This window comes from Alosa sapidissima, chromosome 4, assembly GCF_018492685.1.
Source record: "Alosa sapidissima isolate fAloSap1 chromosome 4, fAloSap1.pri, whole genome shotgun sequence".
Lineage (NCBI taxonomy): Eukaryota > Metazoa > Chordata > Actinopteri > Clupeiformes > Clupeidae > Alosa > Alosa sapidissima.
In genome coordinates, this window is record NC_055960.1 from 22,515,358 (window position 1) to 22,535,052 (window position 19,695).

The 19,695-nt window shown below is 41.9% G+C and overlaps 1 protein-coding gene across 1 annotated transcript; it reads left to right on the forward strand.

The window, feature by feature from the left end:
- The first annotated feature begins 303 nt into the window (after positions 1 to 303).
- On the forward strand, positions 304 to 13,183 carry odad1 (outer dynein arm docking complex subunit 1). The gene is made up of 16 exons (XM_042089221.1): positions 304 to 342; positions 416 to 487; positions 645 to 727; positions 863 to 962; positions 1,937 to 2,126; positions 2,560 to 2,685; positions 8,891 to 9,004; positions 9,142 to 9,209; positions 9,478 to 9,665; positions 10,399 to 10,527; positions 11,372 to 11,454; positions 11,608 to 11,776; positions 12,130 to 12,293; positions 12,519 to 12,622; positions 12,843 to 12,933; positions 13,076 to 13,183. The coding sequence occupies exons 3-16, from the start codon at positions 661 to 663 to the stop codon at positions 13,181 to 13,183; spliced, it is 1,701 nt and encodes a 566-aa protein (XP_041945155.1). The 5' UTR covers positions 304 to 342; positions 416 to 487; positions 645 to 660.
- The last annotated feature ends 6,512 nt before the right edge of the window (positions 13,184 to 19,695 follow it).

A 19,695-nucleotide genomic window follows, 5' to 3' on the forward strand; every position in this document is an offset into this window, starting at 1 on the left:
CTGCTTGGTTCTGCCTATCTGTTTCCATCTGTTGAACACATTTTCACACACATGTATTGAAACACACATACCCATGGCATGCCAAAAGCTTTGACTTTCTGGTAAGCTCGTGCGCACGCAAAAGTTTCCGGTGACTTTCTTGCACCCTGCGCTTCAGATTATGCTGTTGAAGAAGATTCTTCAAACAGGCATTTGCTTTGACTTTGAGTTTGCTTTTGAGTTGAAAACCTTGAGGGTTGGCGCCCCCTAGCTTAATGCGCCTTATCCAACTTGGTTACGGTTGCTAACAACAGGATCGCTGTTGCTGAAGTCCGGCATATTTCCACGCAAGTCTTTCACAAGGTCAGGAAAGAAGTTTAACAATGCTTTTAATGGTTTAATATAAAATATATAATAATATAAACTTCTCTCACAGTTGTCACTCGTCAAATAGGCTGCAAGCTGTTCTAACTTCTATAGATTTCCATTTCTTGTTGCAGAAGGAAAGGTAAAAAATATAATATTTAAATATTATGTTGCTTTTGTATTTGTGTGTCGCTTTGGACCTAACCATAACCATAAAATACAAAAAAAAAAAAAAAAAAAAACGCCGGAGTATGCAAGGCCTTCACTTTTCTATACGTTTTTGTCACGGATTCTTCTAGGATTTTCGGGGAGAAAATGCCACGAGGAAGGTCGGCCACAAGTGTTCTCTCCGATAGCAGCGATATGGATATTGACGGAATTGGTAGGCTAAAATGGAGAATATCTGCATACAGTCACATAGGAACATTTTAATGTACAAATGTTAAATGTGATGCCTCTTTGCGCATTGCGCATACAAGTGGCCTTACATGTGTTGTATTGGTGTGGTGCACTTCAGCTGACACGGAGATGGTCAAACTTCAGAGACAGTTCCGAATAATGGAAGGAGACCGACAGGCCTATACCATCCAGTCACAGGAGCTCATACGCAAGCAGCGGTATGTCTATTTCTTGGGTAGCCTAGTATAGCCTACTGTTGACTCGTGTAAATTCCCAGATTGCGTCAACAACATGCCAGGCTACGTTCACTTCTCTCTCTCTCTTTCCCCCTCTTTCTGTCTGCCTCACTCTGTGTCTGTTCCTCCTGTGTCTTCTCTTGGTGGTACTTCCCTGTCAGCTTGTTCATCAGTTTCCGTGATGAGAGAAGCAGTCTCGTGGGAAGCAAATCTGTGTAACGCAAGATTGTGGCTGTATTGATGCGTTATTAACAGGCCATTATATACATTTTAGGCTATTATGTACACGAAGAGATAATAATAATAATAAAACATGTTTATGTTATGTTAGTTCTTAGCAGACGTTTTTGTCCAAAGCCACTTAAAATAACATAGTTATGCATAATAATGAAAATATAATGCATATTAATGCTCAATAATGCATTTAGAGGAAAATGACATGCCTGAATTAGTCAATTAAACGGCCTGCATGCTTGCGCTTTGTGTTTATGCTGGATATTTTGGTAGATCCAGACAGAGCTAGGGAAATGTGTGTAAACTGTGTGAAAACATTCATCAGTGTTTCCCATACATTGACTTATTTGTGGCGGCCCACCACAATATCAACACTGACCACCACACAATGATTTTCCAGGTTGTACTAAATTGTGCTTAAATCTGGTTAGCATCATAACCACACTGCGCTAATTTGTTAAAAAATGTTGCATTCAAGTTAATTCTGCAAACCTACCACAACAAATTCTGTGGGAAACACTGTTCAGGGTATTATTTGCATGTAACAACATATGTGTCAATAGCCGTTGTGATTCCAAACTCAGTGATGCAATTAAATGAGCATGAGATTATGCATACGTGTGTGTAGATACATGTGTTTTCATGACAGTTTGTGAGAGTGATACATGTGTTTTCATGACAGTTTGTGAAGTTGTTTTGTGTAATGTATCGCCTATCTGTAGGCTAGAGATTGAGCGTTTGCGTAAGGAGCAGGATGAACTGCAGAAGAGTCTGCGTGCATCGGAGTGTGCGTCACGGCGTCTGCAGGACAGTGGGGATACAGTGCAGCTGCGCTCTCTCCTGACACAGAAGGACGAGATCGAGGATCAGATGGACACAGAGAGGCAGAACCAAGCAGAGCTACAGCAAGAAGTATACTCACACACACACGCACACCACATACACACACATACACACACACACGCAATGTACAACAAACAAAATCACAAACATCTACATTCACACAGGATTCAATCATGCAGGCTGTTCCTATATTCCTATGTTTCTATTTCTTTTCAATGTACTTTGAGGCACATGCAAGTGGAAGAAACATGTTTAAGAATGACAACCCAGGCTTGAAAACACATTTAGTCATATCTTGCAAAATTATAGTGTCCTATGTAGCAAGGCTGTTATTTGAAGTAACTTGCAAAAAAAAAAAAAGCTATATGTGGACAAAATCTCATTAAAAATCAGAGGTCTTCTGCTGTCAGTTTAACAACTGGGAATATTAGAAGTCCATGCTTGACTTGACTGATGTTCTGTTTCTGTTTCTGCTTTGCTGTGTGGACCCTGTTGGACCAAGATCTCTGAGATGCAGAGGAAACTGGAGGAGGTGAAGCGAGGAGAGGTGAGCGTTGCTCAGAGTGCCATGGACCAGACTCGCCACACACAGAAGGCCACCCGCACACTGGAGAACAAACTTGACCGGGTGAGAAAAGTGCTGCAAAACACTAGATAGATAGATAGATAGATAGATAGATAGATAGATAGATACTTTATTGATCCCCAAGGGAAATTCAAGAACTTCAAGTTCACTACCAAGCATACACTGGACATACAGTGCAAGTCAAGTCAGGGCATTATGAAAGACCTTCTTGGCATGACATTATAAGGATAGCCTATGTAAGGGATAATGTATAGAACGCTGGTCATTATCGGAAAATAAGTCCCGACAGGGTGAACAGGACCCCAGACGCACTTATTACACGGCTACTTGTCAAAACGAAAAAATAAACTCCACACGATATGACTATTTACATTTATTGGTTATTGTTTCATCGTGGCTTTTGCAGAAACAAATAGTTCACAACACACGCTGAACTTGAATGAAAAATTCTTTAGAGCACAGCTGATCAACCGTCTGCTTTTACTTTTGAATGAAGTTCCATTGCAAGAAGTAACCGAACTACTTGCGGAGTGATATGAAAGATGTGAATAAGAAGCACAAAACACGTTTCTAGAGATGCACCGATATGGAATTTTAGGGCCGATAACGATAACCGATATTTATTGGTTTGTTGTGGCCGATACCGATATGATAATATTACTCTTGAAAAAAAATTGTGAAAAGTGATTTGGGGAAAGCATTTAATAAGCATAATTTTATTGCAGTAATTTTACCTACCACCAAATGATGGACAGAACTCATAATAGTCCTCAATAGTACGGCAGTCAACAACATAACAGTAGCCTAGCCCTACAGTATGTGTGGCTCCTTTAAGTGAACCTGGGGCCTCATTTATAAAAGGGTTGCGTAGAAACCATCCTTCATTTGATCTTAGATCATTTCTGAAATGATCGTACGTGTGATTCAGAGAAAACTAACGTACGCACAAAAAAACGTGCGTACGCCACCCTTCCAGATGTGCCCATTATAAATCACAAATGAACGTCAACTTGTGGGCAGCCGGATGGTTTTAGGTCTCCGCCTTGTAAACACCCCCTCATCAATATCATTAGCATATGTTTAAATGAAATCAATGGCCTAAAAGCTGTAGCTTATGTACAATTATATATTGAAAACATTGTATAGGTCTAGCCTATGCCATCTGATGTTAACTAGCCTATATGCGTCAGTTCGAATAGCTTAACTAATTATGTTTTTTTCCAGCAAAGCTTTCTGGAAAGAGATCGTATGCATCCATGTCCATTGTCCTCTGCTCGCTTTCATTCCTTTTGCTTGCAGTAATGTGAATAATCAACATTTCGTATGTTTAGGCCTACTTTGTAGAAAAAATGGGTAGGCTTATGAAGGAAAGACCTCTAGGCCTATATAATCCTGTACGTTATGGTACAGTAGGCTACTGTACGTTTCCAATATGACCCAGGGTAATATGCTGATTTAGCCTACAAAACAGAGGACTAAATTATAAGCGTGATGTGTCATGTAGGCTTAACGTTTCTTTTAGGGTAGGCTATGTTTTTGCTGAAAAAGTAGCCTAGTTCGCCGGTCATTTTTCATTCATTCTGCATATCTTTGCTATCATTTTCTTTCAATAATGTCCAATGCCTTAAACATTGTCCTTTATTGTTTGCTTTAGTCTTACCATTATATTTTTATCCTACATTATTCAACTCACGTATTGTCTTCTGATCTTGGGCACTGCCAGTCAAAAAAAGCAAACAGGTGCGCGCTCTGCACCTCTTTACGCAACTCCGACGCAACACTAAATATGAAGATGCCCTGCTTTCAGAGGATAACTTCCGTCCCTTGGTTGTGTACGCTATGTATGATATAAAATATCTATAGCCTACCTACATTGTATAGCTACAGTCAAATATTACCTTTCTGTTACGAAGCTGGGAATAGGCCTATGAGCGCAAATTAGGATGTAGTGGAGGCTAAACGCGAGTAAATGCAGTTTATGCTCTGAAATGTCAGGAATAGAGTTTAGGCTTACCCACCTCTTATTAGAGTTTATCCACCTCTCAAAAAAGTTTATTCACTTTTAACATTCAAAACGGTATGATCAAATAGGCCTACTATCCTATATTCCCAATACTGCACAATAACCTCCAACATTATCAAACTGTTCGAATGCCTTTTTGAATGCCTTCCTCTCCTAAACGAGGGCAATTGGACATTTGATGGTCAATATTAGATTGGTGAGAATACTAAATATACTATATCACCTGTAAGAATGTTTCAATTATTCTATCGTAGGTCTTGGTGGGTTTTTTTTTAGATATTGTAAAATAAGTAAGCTATACGTCTTTTCACTTTCTTAAGTGGGCTAAAGTTCTCATTAGCAGTTTTATGCCAAACCATGAAACATTAAGCTGCGTCCAAAAACATCTTTAAAAATCTTCTGATATTGATCATGCATATGGCAAAGAAAGACATGAGATCGTTGGTCTTGGAATTTTGAAAAGGCATCGCACTTAGACCTCAGATTACTTGCAGTACCCCGGCATTACCACAAGGAAATGGTCGTACATGTTTGAACCTGACGTGGAGATAAGCACTTTTCCACGTCAAAGACGGTTTTTATAAATCTGAGCGTTGGCATGGATTTGAGCGTACGCACGGTCAAATCTGTGCGTAAGAACGCTTTATAAATGAGGCCCCTGACGTCAGTGAATTGCGAGTTAGTGGCTAGAGAGTTTGAATCGTTTTCATTTAGGACTAAACGCTCATAAACGGCTCCGCTTGGAATAAGCTACAGTATAGCGACCAAATCAGAGTTTGTGAGGGAAACTTAGGTTTAGTTTCAACTGCGGGTAACTTAATAAAGCTGCAACTCCTCAGACTGTATCTTATGTCCGTCTACTCTGTTGCGCACAACCTGCTGCAGCAGAAATGAAAGGCGTCAGCCCCGAAGGTTTTAATAACTTATTATGATGACCTGTCTGGAACTGAAGCACGAATGGTTATCATATTTCTAGGTAATAATACAAAACCCAAGCTAAAGTAATGCAAATATAATACTAAAACACAACTTAGAACTAGGCCTACTTATGTACTCGTCCCACTAACGAGTTTGTTTGTTTGTTTCCCCGACCAGCGCGGTAAAGTGCAAACACACCAGCAGAAGACGGCTCTAGATAGGGCTGAGCTCCGTTCTGTTAAGGTTAAATGGCGGATCATTCACGAGAGGATTTTGAGATGCACAGATTCCCAAATGAACGCATATCCACAGATTTTGTTAGAGTGGTGAAATACATTCACACCGCTGACATTATATTGAGGAAAAAGTATAGCCAACCAAGCTCAAGTAGGCTAGCTCAGTGTAGCCAGACGGACCTTACGTAGGCCTATATTAGGACTTTAAAAAATATCGGTGCAAATTATCGGCCAGAATTCTGTTATCTGACCGATAATAATATTTTCATTTTTTCACTTATAGGCTACTAATAATATATCGGCCCCCGATATATCGTGCATCCCTACACGTTTCCATTGACAGCGGTAATTATGACATATAGGTTTAGTCAGATTTTTTTTTTTTCTTTTTCGCATGCCCAAATTTCCGTCAATGATTCCCGGGACACTGAAAGACCAGGGTACACAAAACTTGGTGGGCATGTAACCCCACATGGATAGCATGGAACCATCGTTTTTCGTTTTGATCTGTAGCCCCCTGGACTAGACCCCCGAAAGGAGGGTAGGGCAGACACAGTTTTCTGTGAATATCTCGAAAACCGTAGGGTTTAGGAGGCCCATTGTTTTTTTGTATGTTGATCTCAAGGGGCCATGTCAACCCATTCCATAACCACTCATTTCATGTATAGCGCCACCTAGTTAAACACAAAAAAGTAAAAATTAGGTGTTGTAATTGAAGGTCTGATGACCTAACATAGTCAAAACTGCACGAAATTGGAAGTGTAGGATCATTATGACACCCTCTGTATGCACGCCAAGTTTTGTGGAATTCCGTTCATGGGGGGCCACACAATAAATTAATTTATGTTACTATACACCAACTGGCCTGTAGGTGGCCGGAGACAGTTTTCTGTGAATATCTCGAGAACCGTAGGGCCTAGGAGGTCCACCTTTTTTATGTATGTTGATCTTAAGGGGGCATGTGAACCCATCCCATTACCACTTATTTCATGTATAGCGCCACCTAGTTAAAAATTAAAAAGCAAAAAATTAGGTGTTTTCATCACAATATCTCTGGCTGACAAGGTCAAAACTGCACGAAATTAAAAGTGTAGGATCATTATGACACCCTCCGAATGCATGCCAAGTTTTGTGTACTTTCGTTCATGGGGGGCCTTACAATAAAATAATTTATGTGTACATTTAGTGACGTACACCAACAAGGATTCCCGGGACACTGAAAGACCAGGGTACACAAAACTTGGTGGGCATGTACCCCCACATGGATAGCATGGAACCGTCATTTTTCATTTTGATCTGTAGCTCCCCCGCTGGACTGGACCCCCCGAAAGAAGGGTAGGGCAGACACAGTTCTCTTTGAATATGTTGAGAACTGTAGGGCCTAGGATGACCATTTTTTTCCGTATGTTTGCCTCCAGGGGTCATGTTAACCCATTTCATGTGCACACATGTGCACAAACAGATACACACACACACACACACACATACATTCACAGTAATCATACGTATGACACATACTCACACAGTAGACATATGTACGCTTGCATGCCCAGGCACATACGCAGGCACACACACAAGCACGCACACACACACACACCCACACACATAACATAAACATAACACAAACAATCAAGAATTTCTCAGAATTATGAACAGGCAAGATGGAGGTGGGGTTGTATAAAATGAATTTTACATGTGAAATCTATGAACTAATCATGTTTTGGTACTTGTTGTCTAGCAGATACCAGTGAGAATTGAGTGTGGATAATGCAATTTAGTGAGACAGAATCATATAGGCCTTTCAGCGTGATTTCTTTTTGTGGAAAAAATGGGCTGGACTGGGCGGCGGTCATATTTTGTACCGCTCTGCGGTACATCTAGTTATATGTTTGCAGTGGTAATTACTTAAGCAATATAGTACGAGTGAGAGTGGGGTTGGTCATGGATATTCCCACTCCGAGGCCGGAGGCCGAGTGGCGCAGGCAACAACAGCTGTGGGAATATCCATTACCAATCCCACGATCACGAGTACATTGAGTTGACTGTGTGGCTTAATCCACAGATGTGGTGAAGCACTGTTTCGTTATGGTTTGCTAAGGAGTAACCCATTGCTTGAAATAGTGGAGAGCTGGGTGTCAAACCTTTGCATTGTATCGCGGAGTGATTTATTATTAGCTGTGCTGAGTCTGAGTTGAAATGTCCAACTCATGGAACGTCTCTCGGCCAATCAGAAACAAATAAATAGTTCCATAGAACCCAATTGTTGTATAAATGAATATATTTTACAGTAGAACCAGAGAGGGTTAAAGCGGAGCTAGTAATCAAGGATCTTTGGTAGAACGTTGGGAAATCCCATTCAAGTCAATGGAGCGTTCTACTAGCATTGTGAAGAGCCGTGTAATAAAAATATAGTAGATGACAGTGACCTGAAATTAAATGGAAGTTTCCTTGTCTGTCACCTCTGTTTGTTATAAAGGTAAGGCTAAACACACTTGACTGGAGTGTGTTGTTTGTTGTTGAACATGTTGTTTAACAATCAGCTAAGTCTATTGTAAAATATCCAAGTTTATAATAAATTGCTTATATGTGCTCTTCCTTAAATGCTACCAGGATGACTACACCACATTTTCCCATAGCATACTGATAGAACCTAGCCTAGAAATCTAGACACGTCCCTAGCTGCCAGGGCTAGTCTAGCAACTCTCCGTTGGCTTGTGAGCTCCAGAAATCGAAACTTAATCAGGCTATTGAAATCGTGTATAGAGTCGTTTCGTGGGCTTAACATAATGATTGATGGCAGAGTTGAAACGGTTTGGCTTGAATTCCCTGCTACTTGAAAACAAATATCCTATTGCGTCCTATTGCGTGCAGAGGGAATTTGAAAGACAACTGATTATCCCCTCGGACTGAGCACTGCGAACGGTGAGTGCCCAGACCCTACATTTTAATGTGGGTCTGGCTCGCCAGGCTAGATAGAACCATGTTCATGTAGAAAAATACATCAGGCCTTCTGTCCCAATCTCTCCTGGTCTGAGAGTTACAGTAGGTCTGGGTCTTGTGTCCTTGACAGGCCCTAACTCGCTTTAGCGAGCAACTGACCAGGAACAGCCGTCTGAGAGAGGAGCTGGAGACATTGCGTGTGGAACGTGTGCGCTTCCAGCAGCTTCTTCGCCGTCTGGAGAAGGTCAGAGGTCATGGCTTATCCAATCAGTCCTTATTATGTGAAATACACTGTCCCTACCTAAATTCATTGTCCCTAACGTCAGCCTACAGAGGCAGGGCTTTGCATTATGTTTATTGTTATTTATTTTATTTTTGAAGGAGTTACTGGAGATTCGCAAGGAAATTGGAGACATTATCAGCATGTCCACTGCTGCTTATGATGCCAGGTGAAGACTTAACTTAGTGTTTCAGTGATGGCTTATGTGTGTATTAGATAACTGCTCTCTTATATTCTGCACAACCAAATATGTTAAAGTTCAAGTTGACTGGTACACTCACCACAGCGGATTCTGGAATCAAACTCAGGCTAACCGATTTGTCTGGTGTTGATGTTACCACTGCTCCATATTACAATCAAAGATAATCTAGGTTAAGTAATTTTGAGATTATTATATCAAGAGAATGTGTTTGTTTGTGTGTCTGCTGCTGCCTCAGGGTGGAGGCCCAGGCGAAGATGACCATGCTGAAAGAGAAAGCAGTGAAGGACCTGGCGCAATACAGTGCTGAGATGAAGGAGCTGGAGAGGGTCATCGCACATGAACGGCGACTCAAGGAGTTCATGAGCACTAAGTGTAACGAGAGGAGCACCCAAGATGAGGGCCAGGACATAGCCAGCAAGCAAGGTGTCCCTTAGGAAAAATCACTATGGTTTCCTTTGGTTTTAATGCAGTAACTATGGTTTTACCATGGTACTCCATGGTGATGATGATCATCATGCTCCTAACCATTAGTACTACTATGGTTTATGCATAGTTCTTCATAGTAGCTTTGGTACCACCATGGTTCCCCTATCGCACTTCATGGTGACTGTGGTACTACTATGGTTTCAACATGATAACCGTGTAACTACTATGGGGTTGGGTTAGGAAAAACCATGGTTTATAACTTCTGAGGAAAACCATGGTTAATGACCATGGTAATGTTAGAGTTTAGCCCTTGTTAGGAAGATTCTAAGGGCCCAGCACTGACAGGGCGCCCCCAGAGGTCCCAGAATCATTGCCTGTCATAGGGCTCAAATTTTCTAGCAGCGCCCCTGTTGGGCAGGGTGCTTATTTATTAACTATAGTGATAAACCATGGTTATCATGGTTACCCATGAAAACAAAAAAACATGGTCATGGTTACCCAAAAAAACATGGTTATTTTGTCATAGTAAAACCATGGTTAATTTCCGTAAGGGGTGTCTGTGTGTGTTTGTTGCAGGTGGAATACAAAAGTAAGTGAGTACATGTGGTTGTGTACGAGTTGAATCAGTTGAGTGTTTCAGCTTTGAGTCGTAAACCTTTATGATAAAAAGAAATGTGTTGTAGTTGTGGTAATGTTGATAGCGGTGATGGTGATGATGTCTTCCTGACAGAGATGAAAGACCAGAGAAGGATGGAGTCAGGAGAGGACAACGTGGAGACTCTTGAGGAAGTGTTTCACAAGATCCAGACTGTGACTGGAGAGGATGATTTGGACCGGCTGGTGACTAAGTTCATTCAGGGTCAGTGCATTTACTGTAATATGGAAACCTATTCCTCATTTATTCATTCATTCATGTAGCTCTCCCATACTTCAGTGTCAAGTTATCGTGCCTTTTATTATGCCCTTAGAAAGTCATCTAGTTTTTAAATGTGCTTGTGGAAGGGCTACATGTATGTAAGTTGTTTTGAAATCAAATTGAATAAAATAGTTGTATAAATGGTACCTGAACTCTTATGTATTCCTCAGGCAGATAGTTATTAGAATTGTTTTGTAATAAGATTATACAGTATTTACGCAATAAATCAACTTAATCAAATTCACTCTTATGGCACAGAATCATGGTAAAATACTTTCTTTTAATATGAACAGAAACTTGGCAGGATATCTCTTTGTCTCCTCCATTGTCTTTTAAATCTTTAGTTTAAAGAATCCTATCAAAACCAGTTTCCATGTCACTTAGACTATATGAAAGCAAGCATGTTTTGCATGCTCTGTGAGTGTTGATACACAATAGAATTTGGCACTGTTTTACTGTATTAACCTCTAGAGGGCACCATACTCCCACTTTTGGGTCTGGTGGGCAAACTTTTTGGCTCAAGGGCCACATTGCATTTTGAAAAGATTGCCCAGGGTTTAGGCCAGCCTATATCTAACATATGTGGTAATGAGTTTATTGCCAAATTATTTGATAGCAGAAATGCTATGTCACAACAGAGGGGCATATGTTTCTTTTTTTAATTTTTTTTTTATTGGAAAGTAAACTGCAGGCAACAACAGGTGTGAATTATGGCCGCTGTCATGGTGAATGCAATGACAACATGTGCTCTGAAGTGTTGTGTAATTAAATGTTCATCTGCACTTAGTGGAGGACCAGAACTTTGCCCTCTTCAACTATGTGAATGAACAGAACAACCAGGCAGAGACTCTCAGGGATGAAATTAATCAGGTCAGACAATGAATGTACTCTCCTACTTGAATGTGAAGTGTTAGAAATGAATATTCTGCCTTTTGAACTATATGTATGTAATGGAGGTGGTACATCCTGACATTAAATTTGTCCATTTGTGTGTGTGTTTGTGTGTGTGTGTGTGTGTCACAGACCAAAGAGGAGCTGGAGCAGTTCCATCTGGTAGGGCAGCAGCAGGAACAGGAGCACCATGCCATGCTGAGGGGGGTGGAGGAGCAGCAGAGAGTTGCCCAGGCGCAGGCCCAGGAGCACGAGGCTCAGGCCAACGCTGTCAGCAAGATCCTGGACCAGATCAAGACGGGTAGAATAGAACAGCATGGCTCCTCCAGGCCAATTCAGCACAGACCTTTCCAGATCCACTAATGAGCCTCACTGAGCACATAATCACCAGTTTGACCTTACGTGTGTGTGAATGTGTATATGCATGCACAGGCCTGTGTGTGAGTATGTATGTACGTCTATGTGCACAGATGAGTGCATGGTGTGTGTGTGTGTACACTGACGTGTCTCTAGAAATGAAGGCCAGTATGGGTTCTTTTCAAAAAGAGCAGTTGAGATGCAACAAATGATAACTGAATACATTTGTACCTGAATGCACTGGCATTTAAGGCAGTGTAAGCAAACTAAATTAGATTGTTTGTTTTTCTATGGCAGGAGTGAACAATTTGTTCCAGAAGATTGACTGTGACAGTGCCGTCCTCGAGGACCTACTTGGCTCCTCTTCTGGCATCAGGGACAACAACATCATGACATACCTGGGCCAGGTGGAGCAGAGAGCCAATGAGCTGCTCACTATGCAAGCCTATGTCAACTCTAAGGTACGTGTGTCTATGCAAGCCTATGTCAACTCTTAGCTACATCTGTAGAAGTGCATGCCCAATCTAAGGTGTGTCTGTGCGAGCCTCAGACCTACTCTAAGTCTGATAGTGGAGTTTCATCTGTCTTCATAGATGAGCATCGTCATTTGACAAATGGTGCAATGTCTGATGCCAGTGGTCTGGTCTGAAATGTCTGATGCCAGTCCCACACATTCTTTCTTGCAGGATTTGGACCAAGATTATGACCCAAAGGAGGTGGCTCAGGTTTTGTTGGGTCAGAACCCAGAACTGCAGAAGCAGAATATTTCCATCCAGCCCCCGGTAACGGGGTAAGTAGTGGCACTGTGTTTTGAGTGTGTCAGTGTGTGCTGAGGAATGACTGTGTGTATGTCTTTCAGCAGAGGCTCAGTGTGGTTTGTGTATCTTGGTATGTTGTATAATATTAGTGTGTGTGTGTGTGTGCGTCTGTGTGTGCACGTCTGTATGTGTGTGTGTGTGTGTGTGTGTGTGTGTGTGTGTGTGTGTGTGTGAATTTGTGATACTTCTCAGGGATGATTACGATACTGAGGAGTCTACACTCACCGATGAGGAGGAGCGCCCTCTGACTCAGGAAGAACTTCGTCAGCGCATCTTGAGAAGGGTGAGTGATGCAATAAAAGTCAGAACACACTCTCCCACAAACTCATCTTGTCAAACAAGAAAAGGTCTTCTGCTGGTCATTGGTTGTTACCATGGCTGTTTCTCAACTCTCTCAACTCTCTTCAATGGTCTGACTTGCATAGGTGCTACGCAGAGAGAGTGGCCATCACAGCAGCGGGGGAAGGGAAGTGAAGGCCTCCCGGATCAGCGCCGTTCCCAGCAGCCGCCTCCGGGTCGTCACAGAGATCTGAGCATGCGAGGTGCGTTCAGATTCGCAAAAAAACAAAGGCCAGCGTTTGTGAATGTTTGCAAACAGGTTTTTTTTGTGTTTGCTTTGAGTTTGTCACAAACGATTATGAACACTCACAAACAGTCTGAGGAGGTAATTCTCTGCAGCCCTGCATGGACACTGGACAAAGGGGTTATCATTGGAATTTCACATTTTTGAATGTTTACACAAATACATGCAAATTTTCCAGTTCAAAGGAAATGTATTCGCCTCAAACGTTTGCCTCAGTTCAAAGCATTTGAACACACCTCAGGTTTCTAGAATGGACCTGGCACTGACTAGGAATTTTCCCTTTTCCTCAAGATTCACAAAGAACATTATGGTCAAGGTCTGCTGTGCTTCACACTGGCAAAATTCATATGATTTTTGTAAATTGCCTTGGGAGAAAGGTGTATGATAAATATTTCATCATAGACTTAACTTAAATTAACTTAGAATTGTACAGTAAAGAGTTAATTTACAGTAGCTTCCATAATTATTGGCACCCTTGGTAAAAATGTGCAATAGGAGCCAATCATTCTCTGGTTCATTATCTCAGTCTCACGCCGGTGATCCACTAGCATGCGATGCGAACAACGCGACGCAGTATCCCTATTCATTTCTATGAGAAGCGAATTCCGCACCCGCATAGGTTTCTGGGTATGCGGTGCGACGAGTGCTGTGGCTGCGGCGCGTCAAAAAGTTCAGCAATCCCCAACTTTATGCAAATGAATCCGTCCATCGCGAGGCGAGTATCCAATAGCAGAGCAATACGCAGTGGAGGTCCATCATCACGTAGCCTAAACAAAACCTAATTTTCCGGTAGTGTGGTTACCGCCAACGTACAGAAACATGTCAGATGAGAAAAAATAATCATAGCAGTGTCTACATTTCCGTGTTTGTATGATGTGTGGCTAGAATCCTACAGGGACAACTTCATGATGAAATGACCGCCCAACTTGCAAACTAATTTATAGATGTGACTTTCCCTCTGTAATTTCAAAATAGTGGAGGGAAACATTTTGTTTGGTTGTTTACTAGGCTACCTGCTCTTGCCCTGCCGTTTCCACACATCTACAAAAGGGAACGGCCATCAAAGCGTCTTCATGGAGGGTAGTGTCGCGATTTGGGGAGTTCGCATCGCATGCTAGTGGATCACAGGCGTCACACTGGAATGAGAAAAATCCATCCTTGAAATGAGAAAATACCTTATCAAGAAATAATTGTTTTGAACAAAACCACGTCACAGTTATTGACATCCCTGCATTTAACAAGTTGGCTGGTATTTAGTAAACACTTTTATCCAAAGCGACACAGACTCGTAACAGCGGGTTCGGGAATAAAACCCAGGCTGACTGATTGTCTGTCTGTGCCATTACCGCTGATCCACCATGCTGGTATAATACATTGTACAACCACAATTCAACAGCATTTAATCTTCTGCTACAGTATTTTATAAAATTGGTGAATGTATAGCAGGACATTTCAGATTATGAAACTTCCTCTTTAGCTCATCCCACAGGGAACTGACATGGCAGAAGTTTGATTTTGTGTTAAGTAAACTATATTTTGTGTTAATCCAGGAAATTCAATTTTGGATCATTGTCCTGTTGGAAGATCCAGTGACATTCAGTTTCAGTTTCTTGGCAGAGGCAGACAGGTTTTAATTTAAAATGTCCTGGTATTTCATGTAGTTCATGATGTGTAGTGTAGTGGCACAAGGTTCCCAGGGTGTTTGGAAGAAAAACAGCCTCACAACATTGTGAACCCTCCACCATACTTAACCGTGGGCATCAGGATATGTCACTATAGACATCCTTTAATTTACACCAAACCCTTCTTGAGTGTTGGCAAAACAAAATGTTCTGGTCAAAGTCCCCCACACCAGGTGGTAACATTGGGGGACAGGAAAAGCTTTTTAATGACGTGCCTTCCAAATGATCTGTTACCATGGAGGTCACGTCTGATGATGTTTTGTAGACTTTATATCCCCAAGATTAACTCTCCTAGAGTGATCCTTGAGGATGTTTTGCATCTCTCACCATCCTGCTCATTGGGCATGGCAAAATAAACTTGGTTCCGCATCCAAGCAGGTTTGTTGTTCCAGTTCATTGGAACAATTCAATTATTGAGTTAAATGCATATATGGGCATAAGGTGAGAAGCTGTTTTTTATAGCAATTCTCTGATTTGTGGAGGTCAACACACTTTTCCCTTATTTGGATTGTGTGTGTTCTATTGTCTTTTCCATGTTAATGAAAGACTATGGGCATTTGGTCTATTGCCATGTGTCATCTAATATTTACTCATGGATAAAAATATAGTTTGAAAGTGTTCAATTACCTCAATTTAAGGTTGGATTTTTCTCATTTGTCAGTCTAAGATAAGATGATTTACCAAAGAATTTCTTATAACCATTTTTGATGGTGATGGTGGTGACTTTACTATGGTTTGTCCTGGCTTACATTGTCCTGCTTTACTTAAATTTGAAGAGTTTTTTTTTTCTATGTTCCTCAAACTGATCATGAATTGCCTAGATCCATCACCTTAGTTTTTACTTTTTTCACAATTATCTTTGAACTTAATGTGATCAAAAAATGTAGTTGTTGGAATGATGAACATCAGCTGTTGTATCATATTAAGTAAAGTGAAGATTAAACCAATCATTAAACACAGAGTTCTTTGTTCACTAAGCAGGCATCTGGTCTTTTGATGTCCTGTTTTTGCCATCTGGCATGCGTGTGTTCACCACCAGCAGGGAGCATTCACAATAAGGTGAAATATCTCTGCAATTCTGTCTTTCACCTGAGGAGGGCAGCATGATCCAGTTATATTAACTGTTCACGCCAACTTGTGCGTGGAAATGTTGGAGAGGATACAGTACATCTAAATGTGGAAAATTAGATCTGTCATACTTTGAAGTATTTCCAATATAATCTAATATGTAATTTAATCTTAAATGCCCTTTAAACATCTCTGTTCACTGTGGAAATGAATTCCCCATGTACAACTGAACAGAGCTAGCATGCATAGCAAGACTAACTTGTACCATCACGTTGTACAAAGAGGTGATGTGCTACAGCTGAAATGAACTGTTGTGATAAGTAAAATGGGATTTGCTTGATTCAAAGGATAATCAGTCTTTTCAGCCAGCGCAGGGCCAACCACAACACTGGCGGTGAACAATTTTCCTTAACAAATCAGTGTTTTTTTTAAGACTATAAAAATATGGACTGGATAGACATGGCATCCAAGGCAAGACCCTCTTGTACTTCAGTAGACAAAGGGTTATAATCATCATGCTCTCTATTCTAAGCGTGAAACCTCGTGGGACGCATGCTGTAACAAGAGCATGAATCAGGAAGTTGTACAGTGTTTCTTTCATTTTCTGTATCTCAACCCTTCTCTTCTCTCTTTCTTTCTCTTTCTTTCTCTCACTGTCTCTCTCTCATACTCTCTCACTGTCAGTGTGGGAACAAAACGTGTCAGAATACTAGTAACTGTTTAAATAGGGACATGAAACTTCATTGATGACTCTATGCAAAGAGAAAAAAAGCTGTTTCTAAAAACAGATTATGACCAAATGGGAGGAGTTTAAAAACCGAGAGAGAGAGTGCTCTTTGAAATTTGACCCATGCATAACCCCCACCACTTACAGCTAAAGGTTCCTGTGCGCACAGCCTTTTGCGTCACCATGGAAACCCTGGCTTTAATCACAACACAGCTTCATTTCCTCATCCTGACAACAGAGCCACATCGCCCAGTGTGGTTCTCCTGTCTAGCCAATCGCACCCCACACACACCCTCCCTCTCACTATATATCTGTCTCTCTTCTTCTCTCTCTCTGCTGACTGTCTCTCTTTCTATCTCTACACACTGCTTGCCTCTGTAGCTGTCTCTCTCTCCAGCCTCTCATTCGGTGTGTCTTTCTGCATTGTTCCTCCCTTCCTCTCCCTTCCTTTCTGACTCTATTCATCCATCCATGCACTCCCTCCCTCTCTCTCTTTCTTCACACACTCCCTCCTCTCAGTCTGTTTCTCATACCCTCAGTTGGTCCCTCCCCTCACACTCCTACCCTCAGCCTTTCTCTATCTGTCTCTCCTTCCCTCCCTCTCTCTCTCTTTGTCCCTCTCTTCTGCCTGTACCTTCCTACCTCCCACTCTCACTCACTAAATCTCTCTCTCTCTCTCTCTCTCTCTCCTGCCATATACTCTGCCTTTTCTTTTACTGTTTTTTATGAGCTTTCTCCTTTATTATTTTACGTCTATTTCACAAAGGATTACTGTGTTGTGCACAATTGTAACTATCATCATCAGATGTTGGCCATGCATGCTCACAGAAAGCATGCTTACTCTGGTTTTTTTTTCACTGCTATCATTCACTTGCGTGCACATGCGCACACTGACACACACAAACATTTGCTTCCATATCCGCATGCGCGCACACACATGCTCACCCACACACTCTTATCTCTCACTCTGCAAGTTGGCACGTATCCTGCTCATTTGTTCCCTCTGTATCTCTCTTATCCTCATTCGCTCTCTATATCCGGTGCAGCTCACTCACACACTTTTAGTGCAGCAGTTCACATTTTCTCTCCTTTGTCACTTCTTTAGTTTCCTGCTTTTCTATTTCCATTTTTTTTATCAGCCCTTTTCTTTCTTATTTTTTGGTGGGGACTTTGCACTTCAAACTGAAAAGTTACCCTGACCACATCATGACTCAAACATGTCAAGTCCATTTTATTTTCTCTTTCACTTATACGTGTGCACACACAATTCATTTTCAGACTCTCTGTTTGGCTCTCGGTATCACTCATTGGCAGGGTGTTTTTTTTAGGCATGGTCAGGATTTTCTCTCCTGGCTCACCTCTTAAACGTAGCCCCCGTGGAGCATTGAGCATTTGTGTATCTCCCCACCCGTGCTCCCACCTTCTCCTTAATGAGATGTTTGGGGGGGGGGGGGGGGTTGGTGGGTTTGCCAGGCATTCTGTGGCCAATCACAGCCCAGTGTTTATTTTCAAACGGGTGGTCAGAAAGTGAACTCTCCAAAAACTAACTAAACATATCCCTAAATACAATGAATCCAAGTTTCCACACATAGATTGTCATCATTGGTAAATGTTATATTGTGAAATACTATACACAGCACTGCTATTATTGGTCATGAGGCAGCCTGTATAAACAAAGACTGGCAAGGTTCTCTTCCTCAGAACCCCCCCCCCCCCCCCACCCCACCCCTCTCCTCCTCAAGCAGGTCTGTCTGACACTAAATGGTAGTAGAACAATTTTACAGGGTAACAATGTCATATTGGGTGTTGCCAGACAGTGAGACTCTCTGCATGTCTTTCTTTCTCTGTCTTTCTCATCACATTGTTTTCTTTCTCTCCCATAGCCTCTTTATTATCACTACATCCACACTTAGAGTAAGCATGCCAACTGCAGTAACTGGCAAGATCTGTTTTCCCCACGCAATAACTGCAAGGTGTGTGTGGGTTCACAGATTGCTGTCTGCAGATTCACAATGCAAACAAACCTTTCTTTGATTGGAGGGTGCATCTACACAGATCCACACATGTCACATTTTATGTTAGTTTTGTGTGTCACTGATAATATACTTAAGGCCCTCAACAGAGTTCCAACTTTGAAGTGATTTGGTTGAATTCAGGAAATGGTTAATTATAGTTTGCCTGTCTTTGTGAGTGTTTTAATTTTATCCCAACATGTACAGGAAATGTGCCTTTGAGTGATTGTAGCTGCCCCTCCTCCTGCAAGCCTCTCGAAGGTCCCTGGGTTCTTGGCCAGCTGCGGCTCAGGGGCAGTTGATTTCACCTCACTTAGCCTGCACTGTGTCATTTCAGGGTTTTTTTTCCCTCCGAACGCTTCTTTCACAACCCCCACCCACCCTCCCTCTCTTTCTCTCCCTCTTTCTCTCTCGCGCTTGCTCACTCCACACTCTTCCTGTGAATGTGTCTATCTCTCACTCACTCACTCATGTTGATTCTTTTCTCCTCCCTGTGTCTTCACTTGTTTTCTTTCCTCCCCCCACCAAGTTCCCTCCCCACGCGTGGCTCCCCTCTCCTATCTACTCAGCTTGCTGTGCAGATGGCTCTTTGTTGGTGCTTCACAATGGCTGTGTGAGGTCAGCCCGCCTCGCTAAAGAAGCAGACACACGCTCTTTCACTCCAGCCACCGATGCTTGATTTCGCTCAGCTGTCGGGAGGTGGACCGGTGCCCAGGTCCAGACCAGATCCATATCAAACAGTTGGATCGTATATCTGAACAACTTAACCGGACATTTGGAACTCCGAACTTAGCCGGCTCTTACACTACTCCCCTCCTAGTTTTTTCGGACTGACATTATGTAAATGAGCTCATGTCTGAACGAAGCGAAGAACATGCAGAGATTCTGTTCATGTGTGTGTTCAACCACATTCAACCTGTTCAACCACGTGGAGATTCTGTTCATGTGCGTCGGTGTCATTCACACATAATGT

Excerpts from the sequence above, each read along its gene's own strand:
- odad1 (XM_042089221.1), top strand. The coding sequence starts at position 661 with ATGCCACGAGGAAGGTCGGCCACAAGTGTTCTCTCCGATAGCAGCGAT. Across the intron at positions 963-1,936 it reads GAGCTCATACGCAAGCAGCG|GCTAGAGATTGAGCGTTTGC; the intron begins GTATGTCTATTT and ends GCCTATCTGTAG. Across the intron at positions 9,005-9,141 it reads TTCTTCGCCGTCTGGAGAAG|GAGTTACTGGAGATTCGCAA; the intron begins GTCAGAGGTCAT and ends TTATTTTTGAAG.